The following is a 20129-nucleotide window of genomic DNA, read 5'->3' as shown; positions in this document are numbered from 1 at the left end:
TAAAGGGTCAGACAGTAAATATTTTGGGTTTTGGGGGTCACACAGTCTGTCTCAACTATTCAGCTCAGATCTTGTAGCACAAAAGCAGCCACAGACAATATGTAAATAGATGAGCAGAGCTGGGTTCCAATAAAATTTTATTTACAAAAACAGCAGATACATTGGGCCATACTTTGCAACCATTGGTTTTATAAAATAAACACAAATTTAATACCTAGATCATATCTGCAGACTTGTGCATAAAGCTTGAGTTTAGAAAATGCTTCATTGTTACCATCAGCTGCCTGAGAAAACCATTCTGCTACCAACTTTTCTGATAGTTTCTTTGATGCAGTAGATCCAACTCTCATGATCCCATCCGTCAATAGTCGAGAAATAGGTCTATGCTGACCTAATCGACAGGACTACAGATATACATACAGAAAGGAGAATTAGTGAATTTATTATAGTATGAGTACACACTATAAAATAAAGCATTGAAGTTATTTATTTTTTAAAAGATATATTTCTAAGTAATCTTTACACCCAACACGGGACTCGAACTCACAACCCTGAGATCAAGCGCTCCATGCTCTACCAACTGAGCCAGCCAGGTGCCCCAAGCATTTAAGTTATTTAAATTAAGCTTTATAATTTATAATTAACATTTGGGATAAAAATATCAAGTGAAGTAGTACATCTTTTTCTTTTTTACATTAGAAATCCATTACTTTTTTTTTTTAAATTAAACTATCTCCAATGAAATAAAACACCTAGATAATAACGGCACAAGAACTATGTGGTTTGAATAATGAAAACTTGTAGAATACAGATAGTGAGCATAAAAATGCACATATAGCCAAGTCAAATAAAAATAAAAATTGGTATATAAATATACCATGTATTTGTCACCTTTCCCTCCAATTCTGTGGGCCGCTGATGTTTGTTACAAGAAGTCCAATATCAAGTAAGTTTGTAATACTAAATTAAGAAAATCTAGAGGATTTTTTTTTTTTAAGTAGGCTCCACACCCAGTGTGGGGCTTGACTTTACAATCCTGAGATCAAGAGTCACACTTCCACCAAAAGAGTCAGCTAGGCACCCCTAGAGAGAGGATTTCTTTACTGTTAAAGACTTTAAAAAGCTTAAAAAAAAAAACAAACCAACTTTCAAAAGCTTTAATAATCTAATATGAATAGTGACTCTCTTAAAAAGTAAAATAATATGTAATGTTTCCCCAAACCTGTTTAATTATGGAACTTTTTTCTGGAAAGATTTTGCAGAACTAGTGTTCCAAGTAATACTCCTTGGGAAATATTTATTTCCAAAATCCACAGGACAGATACCTTGTAATTAAGTGGAACATTTAAAAGGAGCTAAGTAAGCACAAACAACTCAGACTGTAGAAGAAATTAAATTTTAAAGACTGGATTTCTAAGCATTTATGGGGAAAGGAAAGTAAAATGAAGTTAAGACTTTATGTCCTGTAGCACTTAAAATTTGTAATCACTGCACTCAGTGATGGATACAACATGAGAATTATAAGATCAGTTAAGAATTTAAAAAATCACTCAAGAATTTCAGAAATGATATAGATCATAGAGAAATCTAATACAACTTTACTTTATGAAAGTGAGGCCTAGTGTCAGCACCTGAGGTCTAGAGAATCAGGACTAGAATTTTTTTTTTTTAAAGATTTTATTTATTTGAGAGAGAGAGAGAATGAGAGAAAGCACATGAGATGGGGGGAGGGTCAGAGGGAGAAGCAGACTCCCTGCCGAGCAGGGAGCCCAACGCGGGACTCAATCCAGGGACTCCAGGATCATGACCTGAGCCGAAGGCAGTCGCTTAACCAACTGAGCCACCCAGGCGCCCAGGACTAGAATTTTTATAAATGTAATTTTTTTCCTGGTTATTTAATAATGCAACCCTTTATTTAAAAAAAAAAAAAACATCTTAAATGGCATACATATGTCCTCAATGGTTTTTCCCCAATACAGTGATTTCACCGAGACCCATGGCACACACATCAGACAGTCCAGGTCAAATGCTGTAAAGAACATAACTGGCTAGCATGAGAACTATACAACTAGTTTCACATCATTATTACTCTGTCCCAATCAACTGAATTGCCCAGTATATTTCATATATAAATATACAAATTATAGTTTTAAAATGCCACCTCTTTTTTTTTAAAGATCTTTATTTATTTAAGAGAGAAGAGAGCGTGAGAGAGCGCGCACGCACGCAAGAGTCAGGCAGAGGAGCAGAGGAAGAGGGAGAAGCTGACTCCCCCCACCACCCCCGAATACCTCTTTTTAAACACCTACCTCATATATCGCAGTGAGGTCTCTAAAAAAGCTTTTGGCTCCATTTAACAAGGCTTCATTTTCTGGACATAATACAACATAGGCTATATCTCTTTGAGATCCATAGGGTTCCAGCATAAGTCTCTCCCAATAAGGGAGCGCAAATGGAGAAAGCACCAGAAAATCATAATCATAACCCAACAAAAATGTAGGGATTGGCAGTGGTTCTGGGGATTCATCAGTTCCTAAACAGGAAAAAACATATTTTAATATTAAAAAAAAAAAAGGAAATACTTTAAAGCAGTTACATGTCTTCCTTTCATTTAAATGTCAAAGTTACTGAAGTCATTAGCAAAAATATTTGATTAAAGATAAAAATATCTAAAGTCAATCCATGATTGAGACTTTTCCACAGTTAGGAATTTGCTAAATGGTCTTTAGGAAACATGACTTACATTAATTTAATTTATTTAATCCTTAAAATTGTTTTAATTGTTTAAAAAATTCAAATGAAAAAACTTAGAAGTACAAAAGAAAACATGGGAGTGGAGTTTTATTTTATTTTTTATAAATTTGGATTGGGGAAAGCCTTTCTAAGCATAACATAAAACCTGTCCATTTAAAAGCTGATCAATCTGACTATATAAATTTTAAAATTTGGCATAAAAAACATTACAAAAAAGCCAAATGATTAACAACAAATTGGAAAAAAGATTTGTAATGCAGATGACAAAAGGTTAAACTCCTTACCATATAAAGGGGACTTATAAATCCCTAAGAAAATGATCAACAACCTAACAGAAAAATAGGTAAAGTGTATGAAGTAAGTTCACAGAAAAGGAAATATCTTATACATAAAAAGCTGCTCAATCTCATTAAGAGAAAGCAATTTAAAATAATTATTGGTGAAAAACTGTAACATTTACTATGTGCTAGGTACTGTTCAAGGATCTTTACACATACTAACTTTACACATATTAACTCATTTAATCCTCACAAAACCTTATAAGGCAGATACTAATATTAACCTCATTTTAGAGGTGAGAAAGCAGGAATGAAGAAGTTAAGCAACTTGTCTGAATCACACAAGAAGTGGCAGACATGGGATTAGAGGCCAGGAAATCTACTCTTACAGTCTGTGCTATGCCATTTCTCAAGCTATAATAAAACAACCATTTTCACCCATCTACTTTAGCAAGGGTTTCCCGAAACAGGCATTTTGCTGGTGGGAGTTTAAATTGATACGCAGAGAGTAATTTGGCAACAATAAAAACAACAACAACAAAACACACATCCTTTAAGCCAGAGATGTGTGCAGTATAGAAAAACAGTTGTGATGACAATGAAAGAAACACTATGTATGTCCATAAACAGTGGATTGGTAAAGTATTATCATATGTAAAGAACAATGAAATACATGCCCATTAAAAATAAAGAAAGACAGCTCTGTGTACTGGTAAGGTGCAGAACACTGTGTGTGTGTGTGCGCGTGCGTGCGTGTGTGTACACACTATTTGGTTTTTTAAAGAATGCAAAAATATAATTAACCTGCATTTTTCTTTTTTCTTTTTTTTTTTTTTAAAGATTTTATTTATTTACTCATGAGAGACACAGAGAAAAGAGAGAGAAAGAGGCAGAGGGAGAAGCAGGCTCCCAAGGAGCAAGAGCCCGATGCGGGACTTGATCCCAGGACCCTGGAATCATGACCTGAGCTGAAGGCAGATGCTTAACTGACTGAGCCACCCAGGCGCCCTCCAAATATATTTCAAAAGCTCCCACCTTTCAGAGACAATCTTCAACAGATAGTTCAAGTATTTTGAATGTTCTTTGCCTTGACAGATGACCATAAATCTACTGTGTACCATACATACATATATTATTTTATTTTTTAAAGATTTTATTTATTTGAGAGAGAGAGAATGAGAGAGAGAGCACATGAGAGGGGTTAGGGTCAGAGGGAGAAGCAGACTCCCTGCTGAGCAGGGAGCCCGATGCGGGACTCGATCCCAGGACTCCAGGTTCATGACCTTAGCCGAACGCAGTCGCTTAACCAACTGAGCCACCCAGGCGCCCCATCCATATATTTTAAAGATTTCATATTTAAGTAATCTCTACACCCGATGTGGAGCTCGAACTCACAAACCTGAGATCAAGAGCTACATGTTCCACTGACTGAGCCAGCCGGGCACCCCTGTACTGTGTACCATATTTAGAGTATTCATTTGCTACTCTTACAACCAGCAAATTTCTGTTTTGTTTTTTTAAATGAAGAACTTGGGTTGGGGCACCTGGGTGGCTCAATCATTAAATGAAGAACTTGGGGTCTTTCATCACTAGTAGTATCTTCTTCTTTTCACCCCATTCTTCATTCAACTTTGTAAAGTGATAATTTACAATGAAAGTAGTGTTCATTTATTTTAAAAATTTTGGCAGTACGATTCTTTCTTCATATAAAATCTTACTGGTGAGTCTCATCTGTAAAAACAGATCTAAGGGAAGCTGTTCTTTCTGAAGAGGGGCTGGAGAACCCAGTAAATTAAATGTTGGAAATGCTCAAAGTAATGAAGGCTAAGATTGACCACCCTGGCCTTAAGTCAAGCATATGCCACAAAAATATTTAAGGAAGACAAATGTGCTTATTCCAAGTTGGGCACAAAAATAAAGGGCTGATATAAAATCAGTCAATACACATTACTATAAACTACTTACCATAAGAGCCTCGGCCAGCCATTTTATGAAATTGTTGCCAAGTGAGAGGACCTTGAACTCCCCAAGGCCTTACTGTTCTTTTTTTCTGAATAGCATCCTGAAGAACTGGCTGAAGAGAGAGGAGCATTCGAAGTATATCCTGTGAGCACTGCATACTCACATCTACAACCATTAAAAAAAAAAAAAAAAAGTTAAGAATTGCTATTGCCAACATGAAGAAATAAAATTTTATAACAAAATACATGAAAGTTCAACTTCAATCATCAAGATTAAGCATCTGCTTGTGCAGAGAACTGTATTAGGTTCAATCTCAAATGATCTGTAGAAATGGTTCTTCTAGATACTTACCTAGAACAGACATAAGAAAAAAGTTATTATAACTCCTCTCCATAAAAAAGTCACTCATTAGCTCACTAACCAACTTATAATCAAATAAATTTCTTCCTCTTCTCCATTTGTTTTGGTTGTTTTTGGTGCCTGTAGGTATTTTCCCAGAAAGAACTCTACCTCACACTGAAATGAGTTATAAAACTGTATACCTTAATAACCACTATGATAAAATGATCAGATAGATAAGACTGGTTACATTGATTAAAGTTTAATTTGGGAAAAATAGTAGACTGTAACAATTCTGAAATACAGAACTTTACAGTAACAGACGAACTTGCTCACACTGTAAAAAGTGTTATAATATCCATAGATATTTTATAAAACTAGATTTATAGATTTATAGATTATATTATGACCTGCATTGCTGACCAACTATCAGAATGGGTATGAAAGATGCTGCTCTTACATGTCAAATGGCTTTAAAAAAAAAAAAATCACTAAATGTTACTGATATGGTTAATCTGTGCCCCCAGTACACTCAGTTGTACCACTGAAAATGTATGAGCACTTGTACATTAAATCATTCAACTTTTTTAAAAAAAGATTTTATTTATTTGAGAGAGAGAGTGAGCAATACAGAGAGCACATGAGGAGAGGAAGAGGGAGTGCAGACACCCCTGCTGAGCAGGGAGCCCAACCGAGGGCTCAATCCCAGGACTCTGGGATCATGACCTGAGCTGAAGGCAGACACTTAACTGACTAGGCCACCCAGATGCCCCTAAATCACTCAACTTTAATTCATTATTATTACTGCCTAATTTATTATTTCTGGCTTTCATTCCCTAGATCTAAATAGTGTACAGAATTGTAAGTAACTTAGTTTCAAATATACTGCTTAATAACTATTACATTTAAATAACCTACTGTAGGGTTGCCTACATGGCTCAGTCGGTTCAGCATCTGACTCTTGATTTGGGCTCAGGTCATGATCTCAGGGTTCTGAGATCAAGCCCCACTTTGGGCTCTGCACTGGGTATGGAACCTGCTTAAGATTCTCTCTTTCCCAGGCGCCTGGGTGGCTCAGTTGGTTAAGCGTCTGCCTTCGGCTCAGGTCATGATCTCAGGGTCCCGGGATTGAGCCCTACGTCGGGCTCCCTGCTCAGTGGGGAGTCCAATTCTTCCTCTCCCTCTGTCCCTCCCCCTGCTCCTTCTCTCTCTTTCCTTCTCTCTCAAAAAGTAAATAAAATCTTAAAAAAGTTCTAACCCTCTCCCTCTGCCCCTCCCCGACTCCCTCTCTAAAAATATCAGTAAGTAAACTACCTAATAGAATATGTAGTCACTAAGTAACAACAGAGCTATCTTAAAGGGACTAATGGCTTACACACTGGTAAATCAAAGCAAGTTATAAAACTATAGAAGATATTTCACATAAATAGTATAAAATATAATTATGTGTATTCATATCTGAATATTCACATAAAATGAAGTCTAGAAAAAGTTGCTATTGGCTAAGGTTATTTAACATAATCACATGGGGAACTTTTAAAAGACATATATGCAGAGACACCATGAGAAATTCTGACCTGGGTTTAGCTCAGGAATTCAGAAAGATTCTCAAATACTTTTTCATTCTTTTAGAAAATATATTTACTGAAGACCTACTATGGGCCAGGAATTATTCTAGTCGTGGGGAATACTGTGTAAATTCTTATTCATGTCTTGAGGGATTTTACTATCTTGTGGGGGAGACTGACATGAAGAAGAATTATAACTGTATACAGCCACAGGTGCCAGGTCTCTAAGCTGAAATCTGGTTGGAAAGCAATGATTAAAAGGTTACAAATGATTTTTAAGAGTGATCATAATGAAGGATAGACACACAGATCAGCAGAATAGAACATCCAGAAATCTCACAATTTATTTTTGACAGGGTGTCAAGACAATTTAATGGGGAAAGATAATCTTTTTAACAAATGGTTCTAAGACAGTTGGATATTCACATGCAGAAGAATAAAGTTGGACCCCTTCCTTATACCGAATACAAAAATTAATTCAGAATGGATTACACACCTAAATAGTGTTATAACTATAAAACTCCTAGAAAGAGAAAGAGGAGTAAATATTCATGACTTACTTAGGGTTAGGAAAAGCCTTTTTAGATATAACACCAAAGGCACAAGCAACAAGACAGTAAGTATGCTGAACTTCATTAACATTAAAAACTTTTCTGCTTCAAAGGATACCATCAAGAAAGTGAAAAGACAACCCAAAGAATAGGAGAAAGTATGTGCAAATCATATATCTAATGAGGGACTCATATCCAGAACATATAAAGAACTTACAACTCAATGATGAAAACAAAAAAGTCTAATTTAAAAATGGGACAAAGGTTCTGAAAAGACATTTCTCCAAAGATATAAAAATGGACAATAAGCACATGAAAAGCCATCAGGGAAATGCCAACCAAAACCACAATGAGATGGCACTTCATACTCACTATGATGACTATAATCAAAAAGACAATGACAAATGTTAATGAAGATGTGGAGAAAGCAGAACTCTCACACATTGCTGGTGGGAATATAAAATGGTGCAGCTGCTTTGAAAACAGTTTGACAATTCCTCAAAAGGTAAACAGAGTGCTATAGCCCAGTAAGTCCACTCACGAGTAATGAAAACATATGTTCACATAAAAACTTGTACACAAATGTTCACATCAGCATTATTCATAATAGCCAAAGAGTGGAAACAACCGAAATGTCCATCAACAGATGAATGGATAAATAAAGTGTGGTATACCCAATACAACAGAATATTATTTGGCAATAAAAAGCAAGTACTAATGAATGCATGCTACATGGATGAACTGTGAGAATGCTAAGTGAAAGACACCAATCATAAAAGACCATATGGTGTACGAGTCTATGTGAAATGTCCAAAAAAATCTATATGGAAGGAATGTAGTTGACTGGCATTGAGAGGGAGGGCTTGGAGGGAATAGGGAGTGACCTCTAATAGGCACGGGGTTTCTTTTCATGGTGATGAAAATGCTCTACAATTGACTGTGGTGATGGCTACACAACTCTGAATACAGGCATACCTTGCTTTATTCTGTTTCAAAAATACTGCATTTTTTTTAACAGGTTGATAGTTTGTGGCAATCCGGCAATCAGCAGGTCTATTAGTATCATTTTTCCAATGTCTCTGTCACATTTTGGTAATTCTCCCAATATTTCAAAGTTGTTCATTATTACTATAGTTGTTATGGTGATCTGTGACCATTAGTGATCTTTGATGTTACTATAAATTTGGGGGGACACCACAAACCATGCTCTTTTAAGATGGCATACTTAATAAATGTTGGTGTTCTGACTGCTCCACAACTGGCTGTTCCCCTGTCTGTCTCTCTCTCTCCTTGGGCCTCTTTATTCCCCGAGACACAACAATACCGAAATTAGGCCAACTAATAACCTTGCTGGGGTCTCTAATGTTCAAGTGAATGGAAGAGTTGTACTTTAAATCAAAAGCTAGAAATGATTAGGCTTAGTGAGGAAGGCATGTTGAAAGCCCACACAGGCTGAAAGCTAGGCCCCTTGTGCCAAACAGCCAAGTTGTGAATGCAAAGGAAAAGTTCTCAAAGAAAATTAAAAGTGAACACACAAAGATAAGAAAAGTGAAACAGGCTGTCTGCTGATATGGAGAAAGTTTTAGTGGTCTGGATAGAACAGAACATTTTCTCAAGGCAAAACCTAATCCAGGGCAAGACCTCTTTTCAATTCCATGAGAGCTGAGGCAAGTGAGGAAACTGCAGAAGAAAAGTCTGAAGCTAGCAGAGGTTGGTTCGTGAAGTTTAAGCAAAGAAGCTATCTCCATAACATCCAAGTGCAAGGTGAAGCATTAAGTGCTGAGGTAGAAGCTGCAGCAAGTTATCCAGAAAATTAAGCTAAGATCATTAATGACGATGGCTATACTAAATAACAGATTTTTCAATGCAGATAGAACAAACTTCAGTTGGAAGAAGACATCATACAGAGGTTTTCACAGCTGAAGAGAAGTTAATGCCTAGCTCCGAAGCTTTAAAGGACATGCTGTCTCTCTTGTTAGGTGCTAATACAGCTGGTGACATTAAGTTGAAGCCAATGCTCATTTACCATTCTGAAAATCCTAGGGCCCTTAAGAATTATGCTAAATCTACTCTGCCCCTGCTCTATAAATGGAACAACAAAGCCTGGATGACAGCACATCTGTTTATATCATGATTTAGTGAATATTTTAAGTCCACTGCCGAGATTTACTGCTCAGAAAAAGATTCCTTTCAAAATATGACTGCTCAGTCTATGGCCATACCACCCTAAACGTGCCTAATCTCCTCAAAATATGACTGCTCATTGGTCACCCCAGAGCTCTGACGGTGATGTACAATGAGATTAACGTTTTCATGCCTGCTAACACAACATCCATTCTGCAGCCCATGGATCAAGGAGCAATTTCAACTTCCAAGTCTTACTAGTTAAGAAATACATTTCATAATGCTGTAACTGCCTTAGATAGTGATTCCTTTGATGGATCTGGGCAAAGTAAATTGAAAAGCTTCTGGAAGTGATTCACTATTCTAAATGCCATTTAGGAACATTTGTGATTCATGGGAAGAGGTCAAGATACCAATATTAACAGGAATTTTGAAAAAGCTGATTGCAACCCTCATGGATGATTTTGAGGGATTCAAGATTTCAGTGGAAATGTGGTGGAAATAGTGAGAGAAGTATGTGACTGAATTCTTCAATCTCGTGATAAAACTTTAATGGATGAGAAGTTGCTTCTTACTCTTGAGATGAAATCTACTTCCAGTGAAGATGTTGTGAACTGTTGAAATGACAACAAAGGATTCAGAATATTCATAAACTTAGTTGATAAAGCAGGAGAATTTTGAAGGACTGACTCCAATTTTGAAAGAAGTTCCACTGTGAGTAAAATGTTATCAAACAGCACCTCATACTACAGAGAAATTGTTCGTGAATCAATGTGGCAAACTTCACTGTTGTCTCATTTTAAGAAGTTGCCACAGCTACCCCAGTCTTCATCGACCACCATCCTCATCAGTCAGCAGCCGTCAACACTGAAGCATCCAGCTAAGAGAATATGACTTGCTGAAAGCTCAGGTAATGGTTAGCATTTTTTAGCAATAAAGTATTTTAAAATTAAGGTATGTACATTTTTTAGACATAATGCTACTGCATATTTAATAAGACGACAGTGTAGTGTAAATTTAACTTTCATGTGCACTGGGAAACCAAAAAGTTCATTTGACTCACTTTAGTGTGTATTCACTTTACTGTGGTAGTCTGGGACCAGACCCACAATGTCTCTGAGGTATGTCTGCACTAAAAACCATTCAACTGTACACTTTAAATGAGTGAATTGTATGGTACGTCAATAAAGCTGTTGAAAGAGTGATCTTGGAGTGCTGTAATGGTGTTGTGAATGGGCAGGAATATGGGCAATTTTTACTTCTACTTTTCTGCATTGTCTAGATTCATTCTTTTCACCAAGTATGTATTTTTTCATAACTAGAACAAAGCTTTTCCTATCTTGAAAAAAAAATAAACACTACCATTAAAATATACAAACCATGGCTTGACATTTTTAATTCCTTCAAACAAATATTTTAACACGTTGGGCATCTACTATATGCCTGGCACTGGTCTAAGTACTTGGGATATATCAACAAGCAAAACAGACAAAAATCCTAGCATTTTCACAGAACTTTCACTGGGTAAATTTAATGGAGAGACAATAATTAATCAACAAACTATACAGTATGTTAAAAGGTAAAACACATTACAAAGAAAAACAAAAGCAGCAGGATGGAGAACATGAAGAGGGGTTTGCAATTTTATACTGATAAAATGACACCTGAGATTTTTTTTTTTTTTAAGTAGGTTCCCTGTCGAGCATGGAGACCAACGTGGGGCTTGAACTCACAACTGCAAGATCAAGACCTGAGCTGAGATCAAGAGTGGATGCTTAACCGACTGAGCCACCCCGCCACCCCAACATCTGAGAAGATTTAAAGGAGACAAGAGAGTTACCCTTGTAAATACATGGGGGAAAGGTGTCCAAGGCAGAGGAATCAATTAGGGTAAAGGTCCTAATGTAGGACCTTTTCTTTCATGATGCTGCTATAGTTTAATAAAAGTATTCCAATATTACACATTTAGATCACAGCATTTTTTTTTAAAGATTTTATTTATCTGACAGAGAGCAAGCAAGCGTGCATGCACACAAACAAGGGGGAGGAGCAGAGGGAGTGGGAGAAGCACATGAGCAGGGAGCCCGACATGGGGCTGGATGCCAGGATCCTGAGATCATGACCTGAGCCAAAGGCAGACACTTAACTGACTGAACCACCCAGGCATCCCACATTATTTGTTTTTATATTGAAATTTAAAAATTGAAACATAAAGGAATTGCTTTTTTGTTTTGAATTATTATTATTATTATTTTTTTGCGGAGCTTTAACTCATGACCCTGAGAATCAAGATCTGAGCTAAAATCAAGAGTCAGACGCTTAACTAACTGAGCCACCCAGGTGTCCCTTGAATTTTTATTTTTTAAATATTTATTTAAGTAATCTCTACACCTAACATGGGCCTTGAATTCATGACCCCAAGATCAAGAGTGGCATACTCTTCAAATGAGCCAGCCAGGCACCTCTGTTTTGAATTATTTTAATATAAGTTGTTAGGATGAAATTTATCTTTATGGCTGTGAAGTGTCCTGTTTACATCAATGTTTACTGTTACACAAAAAATGATGAGGCTCAATGTTTTCTATTTGTCAGATAAGTTGGGCCTTTGTCTGAGGTACAACTGGCATAAGCTGGTTTTTTAATTTTTCATAGAGGTAAAATTGGCATAACATTAGTTCCAGGTGTAAAATGTAATGATTTAGTATTTGTATATATTGCAAAATGATCACCACAGTAAGTCCAGTCAACATCCATCACCATACATAGTTACATAATATTTTTTTCTTGTGATGAGAACTTTCAAGATGAGTTGGTTCTTAAAAACAAGCAAGAGAGTACCACTAATGCTACTGCTTCTGCTATTACTACTATTACCAACTGCTAATATTTGAGTTCTTACTTTGTGCCAGCACCACTCTCTCTGTTACATAAAACACTGATCCTCTCAATACTATATGGGGTAAATACTATTACTGACACAATTTAAGAGAACTGAAGCACAGAGAGATTAAATAACTTGCCCAATGTCATAGTCTATAGTGATAAAGCCGTATTTCAAACTCAAGCAGTCTGCCTCCACAGCGTATGTTCTTAACTACTACCTACGGCTGAAAACAATCCTGCCCATTTTTTGAACATCTGACATTTATTTATACCTTTTTTAACTCTGTCCTTGAGTATAAGGAGTTCCATGAATCATCAAACTATGTCATGAACAAAATCTTAACCACTGGTCCATGTACTGCCCTCCTATATCACAAATTTTCTTTAATAATAACATTATGAACAACCATGATATCACAGCCCAAGAACTAGAACATCACCACAAAAATCATATTAGCGCTTCTCCCTATCCTAACCCCCCTTCAGCTTTTAAAAATTAACCACTATCCTGAATTTTATGTGCATCTAAAAAATATTTAGTTTTGCTCATTTTAAAACTTTACAAAAAGGTAACTTACCATATATAATCTCCTAGAACTTGTTCCCACTCTCCTTCCTCTCAATACTAAGATTCACCTGTTTGTTATATATAGTTTTATTCATGTTTAGAACTATGCAACATTCTATTTGTACTATCATAATCATTTATCCATTCTCCTGTCAATGGGCATTTAGGGTGTTTTTACTTCTTTCAACCCTGCATTATAGTTTTGGTTCTCTGAGTACTGTGTAAGCAATTTAAAAATAGGTTATCTACCTATCTCCTAGAAGACCAAGCACATTGTTTTGCCTATGTGTCAAAAAAAATAACTGAATTAGTGAATGACACATGGACCAACTAAAAGTTATTATATGGAAAATATCACCTTAAAAAAGATCCTTACCCAAAACCACATTTTGAAGGAGGCTAATTTTCTATATAATAACCACGTTAGAAAAGTTAGTGGTATATTGAGACAACTTTTAAAAAGTGTTAGGTTGGTTGTGCCTGAAAGAAAATATCTAATCAGTTATTTTAATAATAATGGCAGCTTATATTATTAGTTCAGTACTATGTTACAAGCACCATGCTAAGCACTTAATATGGATTAACATATCAGATCTTCAGAACAAAGTATATGACATTGTATCTGTATAACATTATTTGACATTGATGACCATTCTCTCCTTCAAACATTTCCTATACTTGGCTTCCAGGACACCATACTCTCTTGGTTTTCCTCCCACTTCCTTGTTTTCTTGTCCTGGATCCTCCCTTTCTTCTCCACCTCTAAAAGTCAGTTCTATCCTTGGACTTCTCTCTAGTCACTCTCAAGGTTGTTTGATCCAGCTCCATAGATTTTAATACTGATAATTTACACAAGAAAATTTTAATCTACAACCCTAACCACTCCTCTGAATTTAAAACTATCTCCAAATGTGTACTTGACCTCCTCCCCCAGCATTTCCCTCCTCTATAATTAGAATGATCACTTCATCCTGTTGCTCAAGCTATTCTTGATGCCTCATCTTTTCTTATGTATCAGCAAATCCTGTAGGTTCTATTTCCCAAAAATACCTAGAACCCACTACTCCTATCTCTGTTGCTTCCAATCTTGTCTAAATTACCATCTTTCACCTGGACTACTGTAATTGCCTCCTAACTACTCTGTTTCTACTCTTACCTTTACCATCCACAATACAATAGCCATGAAGGTCTTACATGGCCCATAAGACCCCTCCAGGATTTTGGTGTTTGGCCAGTTCTTAGATTTCATGTCTGACCAATCTCCCATCACCCAATTCATTCCAGCAACAATGTCTCTTTACTGTTCCTCAAACACATTAACCTCAGGGTCTTTGCACTGCCTGAAACACTCTTCCCTTGGTTAGCCACATAGCTCCATTCTCCCAGTTTATGCAGTTTTTTACTCAAATGCCTCAGTAATATCTTCCTTAACCATGCATCTAAAATAGTACACTCCTGTGTGTTTCCACTTTCACCTTTCTTTTTCTTCAAAGCAATTGTCACTAATATTATATAATTACTTACTTTTTTTGTTTATGTCTTCTCTACTAAATTACAGGCTCAAAAAAGGCAAGAAGTATGTTTGCTTCATTTAATGCTGTACTTTCTAAAGGAACAGTCTGTGGCACATATCAGGTGTTCAGTAAATATTTAATGACTGAAAGAATGTTGAATAAAGCAGACAACCAGCAATTTTCTGCTAATTAACATCTGCAAAGTGCCTTTTATACTCCTACGTAAGTACATAATTACAGACTTACAATAACCATACTTTTATTGGTGAAATTAAACTAAACTGCTAGGAAATTCTCCCTTTAAAAATGTCATTCTTAGAGGAGTTTTAAGTCCCAAATTTCAATGTCTGTATTAGCTACATGGAAAACTGCCTTTAATACTTTTTCCTAAGAAAGAAAAGCAGTCCTACAACTAAAGGAAAATAAACAGAAAAATTATTCCATTAGGATGCTTACCATTTCTTTTGGACCAGGGGTGTAAGCATGAACTTTTCACAAGTGCTTCATCAACTTTTCCTCCTGACATGTTATCCATGAATTGACGCCCATGTTCTAATGCAAGGTAGCAGTCATTGCAACAGTCCCGCTCTTCAACACGTACCCAATTACTAATTACACCAATTCTGGGAAAAGGGTCTTGGTCTGCTGCTCCAAAAGGTGAAAATAAATTAGTGCACTGATCTTGTAGCAATAATATCAACTCATCAGGGAATTTCTCAGATTCCTTTAGTCCTCCATTAACATGTTCAGCAGAAGTAGCCCTGAGAGCTTCAAAACGTTTTTCTGCTTCTTTGCCACATTCTGTGTTGCGTCCTATGATATCTAGTTCATCTTCAAGAAATAATCCTGAATTGTTTCCAAATTTTCTGTTCATGACAGCACTGAAGCCGCAGGTACACCTATACTGTGCTTCCTGCACTGGATCTGGAATGTAAACTCCAACATCTGCACCCTTGATATTCATGTTGCAGACACAGATACAGCAACTATCAAAGTTACAGTCTTTAAACAAATTCATAACTGATTCTGAAAGAATGAGGTTTACATAAAGACTGTGTGCTTCAGGGATGGAGGGAACAGTTGCAGGTTCAACAGAATTAAGGGGTCTGCATGTGGATGGGGTGGAAGCTGGTGAATACAAGTCTGAGTTTTCATATTTGACTGAACCTTGAGCACTAGCAGGTCCACCAGCTCGAGGAGTCCTTGGAGTCCTTGGAGTCCTTGGAGTCGGAAACCTAGGTGTAGATGGAGAAGGAAGAATTCCTGCTCCACTGTTACTAGGAGGTGCGCTGCTAGGAGGCATCCCAAAAGAAGTATGAGTTTGAGGTGTATAAGCAGGACCATATTCTTGATCAATAGTACTTCCATCACTGGTGTCACCAGGGTAAAAAATTAAACACATACATAAAGGAACATATTAATAATATGAAACAGAACTAAAAAAGTCCCAGCATTTTTCAGTAACACTGAAAAGGAAAGCACAATTAGTGCAAAAATTACAAGTATAATTAAAATATGTATCTGGTTATTATATCCACTCTAGGTGACTATTGTAGACTGTGGACCAACTGACTAGTTCCAAAATTGTAAATAAAATCTGTTTACACTTATCCCCACCTAGACATCCACATTTACTATCCATATTTCTTGTACTACAAATAACCATATTTCATTGATCCTAAGATGTCACTGTTAAAAAAAAAAAATCCTGATTTTAGAGATGTTTACATGCAATAAGGGATAATGACAATTTTAAGATCCTACCAATTATAAGACATCCCAATTTCAGAGATATTAAAATATGAGAAGTATGTGATACGGCAAAGACACAAATGGGATTTAGAATTTCAGAGCAAAATAAAGGTGCTTCTGAAGAAAAGCTCCACCCACAAATGAAGACAAATAACCAAAGCATAATGGTCTTAAGTTTTCCAACAGTTTATCTACATGCAACTAATACCATTATAATTTATTGATCAAAAAACAATTTTTAGAATTATAAAAAAAAACTATCTTTTTTCTAAGTACTAGCAAAACAGGTACTTCTATGAAAAAAAATTAAAGCTATGTAAGCACACCTACACTATACCAATAACATAAATCTAAATCATACCCCTCTTTGATGAATGGCACTGCAGGCCCTGAAGGAAGCAATTCCAATTTTCCAACAGTCCAACTCTGACGGTAAATACACTCTTCTGGCAATTTGACAGGAGGCAGACATTGGCTTGGTAGACTTTTTAGAGGTGCAAACATGGAACATCCCACCAGAACTTGACAATTTTCAGGCTTATAGACATAAGAAAAATCCTATAATACAAAGACCATGACTTTCAGCATCTTATCTTCCAGGGGAAAAAAGCCAAACTCACTCTAGCCTTTCCCCCCGCTCTCTTTAAACAAAATAATAAAATGTAAATATTCTTCTTCTTTTTTTTTAAAGTAGGCTCCGTGCCAAAAGTAGGGCTTCAACTCATGACCCTGAGACCAAGAGTCACAATCTCTACTGACTAAGCCAGCCAGGTACCCAATATAATTTTATTCTTAAATGAATTCACTCTATTTTAATTTCAATTAATTAACATACAGTGCTATATTAGTTTCAGTTGTATACTATAGTGATTCAACAATTCCGTACATCACCCAGTGCTCATCACAAGTGCTCTCCTTAATCCACATCACCTATTTCATCCATCCCCCTACCAACTTCCCCTCTGGCAACCATCAATTTATTCTTTATAGTCAAAAGTGATTCTTGGTTTGTCTTTTTTTTTCCTTTGCTCATTTTCCTGCTTTGTTTCTTAAATTCAACATATATGTGAAAGCATATGGTATTTGTCTTTTTCTGTCTGACTTATTTTGCTTAGCATTATACTCTCTAGCTCCATCCAAGTCACTGAAAATGACAAGATTTCTTTCTTTTTTATGGCTGAATAATATTCCTATGTGGGTGTGGATGTGTGTGTGTGCATATGCATACACATCTTTATCATCTGCTCAACATCACTCATCAGGGTTATGCAAGTCAAAACTACAATGAGAAGGGCTCCTGCCTGGCTCAGTTGGTAGAGCATGCAACTCTTGATCTCAGGATGGTGAGTTTGAGCTCCATGTATGGCATGGAGTTTACTTAAAGTAAAAAAAAAAAACTAAACAAATAAAACAAACTACAATAAGATCATCTCACACTTGTAAGAATGGTTAAAATCAAAAACACAAGAGGGGCGCCTGGGTGGCTCAGTTGGTTAATCAGCTGCCTTTGGCTCAGGTCATGATCCCAGGGTCCTGGGACCTAGCCCCATGTTGGGCTCCCTGCTGAGTGGGGAGCTGGCTTTTCCCTCTCCCTCTGCCTGCTGCTCCCCCTCCTTGTGCTCTCTGTCAAATAAATAAATAAAATGTTAAAACACACACACACACACACGAAACAACTGGTGTTGGATAAAAAGGAACCCTCTTGCACCCCAGGAATGCAAGCTGGTGCAGTCACTGTGGAAAACAGTGAAGGTTACTAAAAAAGTTTAAAACAGAACTACCCTACAGTCCAATAATCACACTGCTGGGTATTTACTCAAAAGTTACATGGGGCGCCTGAGTGGCTCAGTCTGTTAAGTGGCTGCCTTCAGCTCAGGTCATGATCCAGGGTCCTGGGATCGAGCCCCGAGTCCGGCTCCCTGCTCAGCGGGGGGAGTCTGCTTCTCCCTCTCCCTGCCGCTCCCCCTGCTTATGCTGTCACATAAATAAATAAAATCTTTTTTTAAAAAATTACAAAAACAGGGCGCCTGGGTGGCTCAGTTGGTTAGGCGACTGCCTTTGGCTCAGGTCATGATCCCAGGGTCCTGGGATCGAGCCCCGCATCGGGCTCCCTGCTTGGCGGGAAGCCTGCTTCTCCCTCTCCCACTCCCCCCGCTTGTGTTCCCTCTCTCTCTGTCTCTCTCTCTGTCAATTAAATAAATAAAATCTTTAAAAAAATAAAAAATTACAAAAACAAAAAAATTAAAAATTACAAAAACACTAATTCAAAAGGATTCGTGCAACCTTATGTTTATAGCAGCATTATTTACAATAGCCAAATTATGGAAGCAGCCCAAGTGTTCTTAAATGCATTCTTAATAGTGTCACCACTCTTTAGTCTTCAAATCTGTTAACTACAAAATAAGAATCACCATGAGTAGATTTTTTTAATACAGCAACAAACTGGGGGTGCCTGGGTGGCTCAGTCAGTTAAGCGGCTGCCTTCGGCTCAGGTCATGATCCCAGAGTCCTGGGATCAAGCCCCCCATCGGGCTCCCTGCTCAGCAGGAAGCCTGCTTCTGCTCTCCCACTCCCCCTGCTTGTGTTCCTTCTCTCGCTGTCTCTCTCTGTCAAATAAATAAATAAAATCTTTAAAAAAATACAGCAACAAACTGAATCTGTAGGAAAATATTGGAGGGGTGCCTGGGTGGCTCGGTTGGTTGGGTGTCTGACTCTTGATTTTGGCTCAAGTCACGATCTCAGGTTGTGAGATAGAGCCCCACAGCAGGCTCCACACTGGGCGTGGAGCCTACTTACGATTCTCTCTCCCTCTGCCCCTCCCCAGCCTCCCCACCCTTAAATTAAAAAAAAAATATATATATATATATAAAAGTATATATATATATAAAGTGAATTATTTTTCTAGAAAAATAAAATACTTACTTTAATTTCGGAAGGTTTTGGGCTACAGAATCCTTCATCAACCTCAATTTTGAACTGTGTTCCTATACTAGAACTATTTCCTTCTAGAACAGTTCCTCCAGGTGTTATATCCATACTACCATATTCTTTATTGCTCATATTCATTGGGGAAAATCCCATAATATGTTGTTCCAATGATGGTGGTGTAGGATACATTTTATGAAGATCTGCAGTGCCTATATTTAATAAAACACACATTTTAACATAAGACTAAAAAGAAGTTAATCTGTGTTTAAAAGAAAGGAGTGGAGAATTTTACTCAGATTAAAAATCTGCAGATTTATCTGGAGATTTGGGAAGCTTACTTATGCAAGATAGTGGGTCCAGATTTCCTGTCTTTGATTCCTTACTGCTGGATTTATCATCTGTTCCATTTGCAGACTTTTTAGATCCAGGCTATTAACAAAAACAAAAACACATTATTTATCTGAAATTTTAAGTCCAATGTGATCCAAGATGGTAATCATTAAGATATAACTTGAAGGTCACACCCATTCATCAAATATATTATTCTGGTTGTGCCAGAGATAAATATTGGTTATTAGAAAAATTTATAAAGATGTAAAACACTTTTTAGGCAATCAATGAACCCAGATTAATTTCTCTGTTTATCTGATAATCCTACAAATTAACAGAGGGAAAAGTTCCTCCAAGACACAGGACCAATACTTTCAGAACACACAGAAGCAAAAATAACCTACCACTTAAAGCCTATTAAAATTAAAAAAAAAAAAAAGAAAAAAGGAAACCTGCAATAAGAAGCATTTGTAATATCAAAACTGCTTCTTAGTAAAATATAGCATTTGTCCCCTTAAATTTCCTATATATTCAATCACCACTCTGAAACCTAATTTACACTTTTACCTTGTTTAATA

The 20129-nt window shown here is 36.8% G+C and overlaps 1 protein-coding gene across 1 annotated transcript in view; it reads right to left on the bottom strand.

Moving 5' to 3' along the window:
- Positions 1-20129, bottom strand: part of MED13 (mediator complex subunit 13) — a 99921-nt gene that overhangs the window by 18864 nt on the left and 60928 nt on the right. The window contains exons 13-19 of the mRNA XM_028109058.1: positions 19560-19650; positions 19216-19430; positions 16655-16851; positions 14998-15911; positions 4998-5159; positions 2310-2533; positions 215-404 (exon numbers count right to left, since the gene is read on the bottom strand). Of these exons, the coding sequence (XP_027964859.1) occupies positions 215-404; positions 2310-2533; positions 4998-5159; positions 14998-15911; positions 16655-16851; positions 19216-19430; positions 19560-19650 (1993 nt within the window). The remainder of the gene's footprint in view (positions 1-214; positions 405-2309; positions 2534-4997; positions 5160-14997; positions 15912-16654; positions 16852-19215; positions 19431-19559; positions 19651-20129) is intronic.

This window comes from Eumetopias jubatus, unplaced genomic scaffold (assembly GCF_037043125.1).
Source record: "Eumetopias jubatus isolate StellerSeaLion01/CBP00866 unplaced genomic scaffold, mEumJub1_p1.0 scaffold_10, whole genome shotgun sequence".
Lineage (NCBI taxonomy): Eukaryota > Metazoa > Chordata > Mammalia > Carnivora > Otariidae > Eumetopias > Eumetopias jubatus.
Note: the sequence above shows the minus strand (reverse complement) of the source record. Positions and strands in the feature narration are given on the sequence as shown.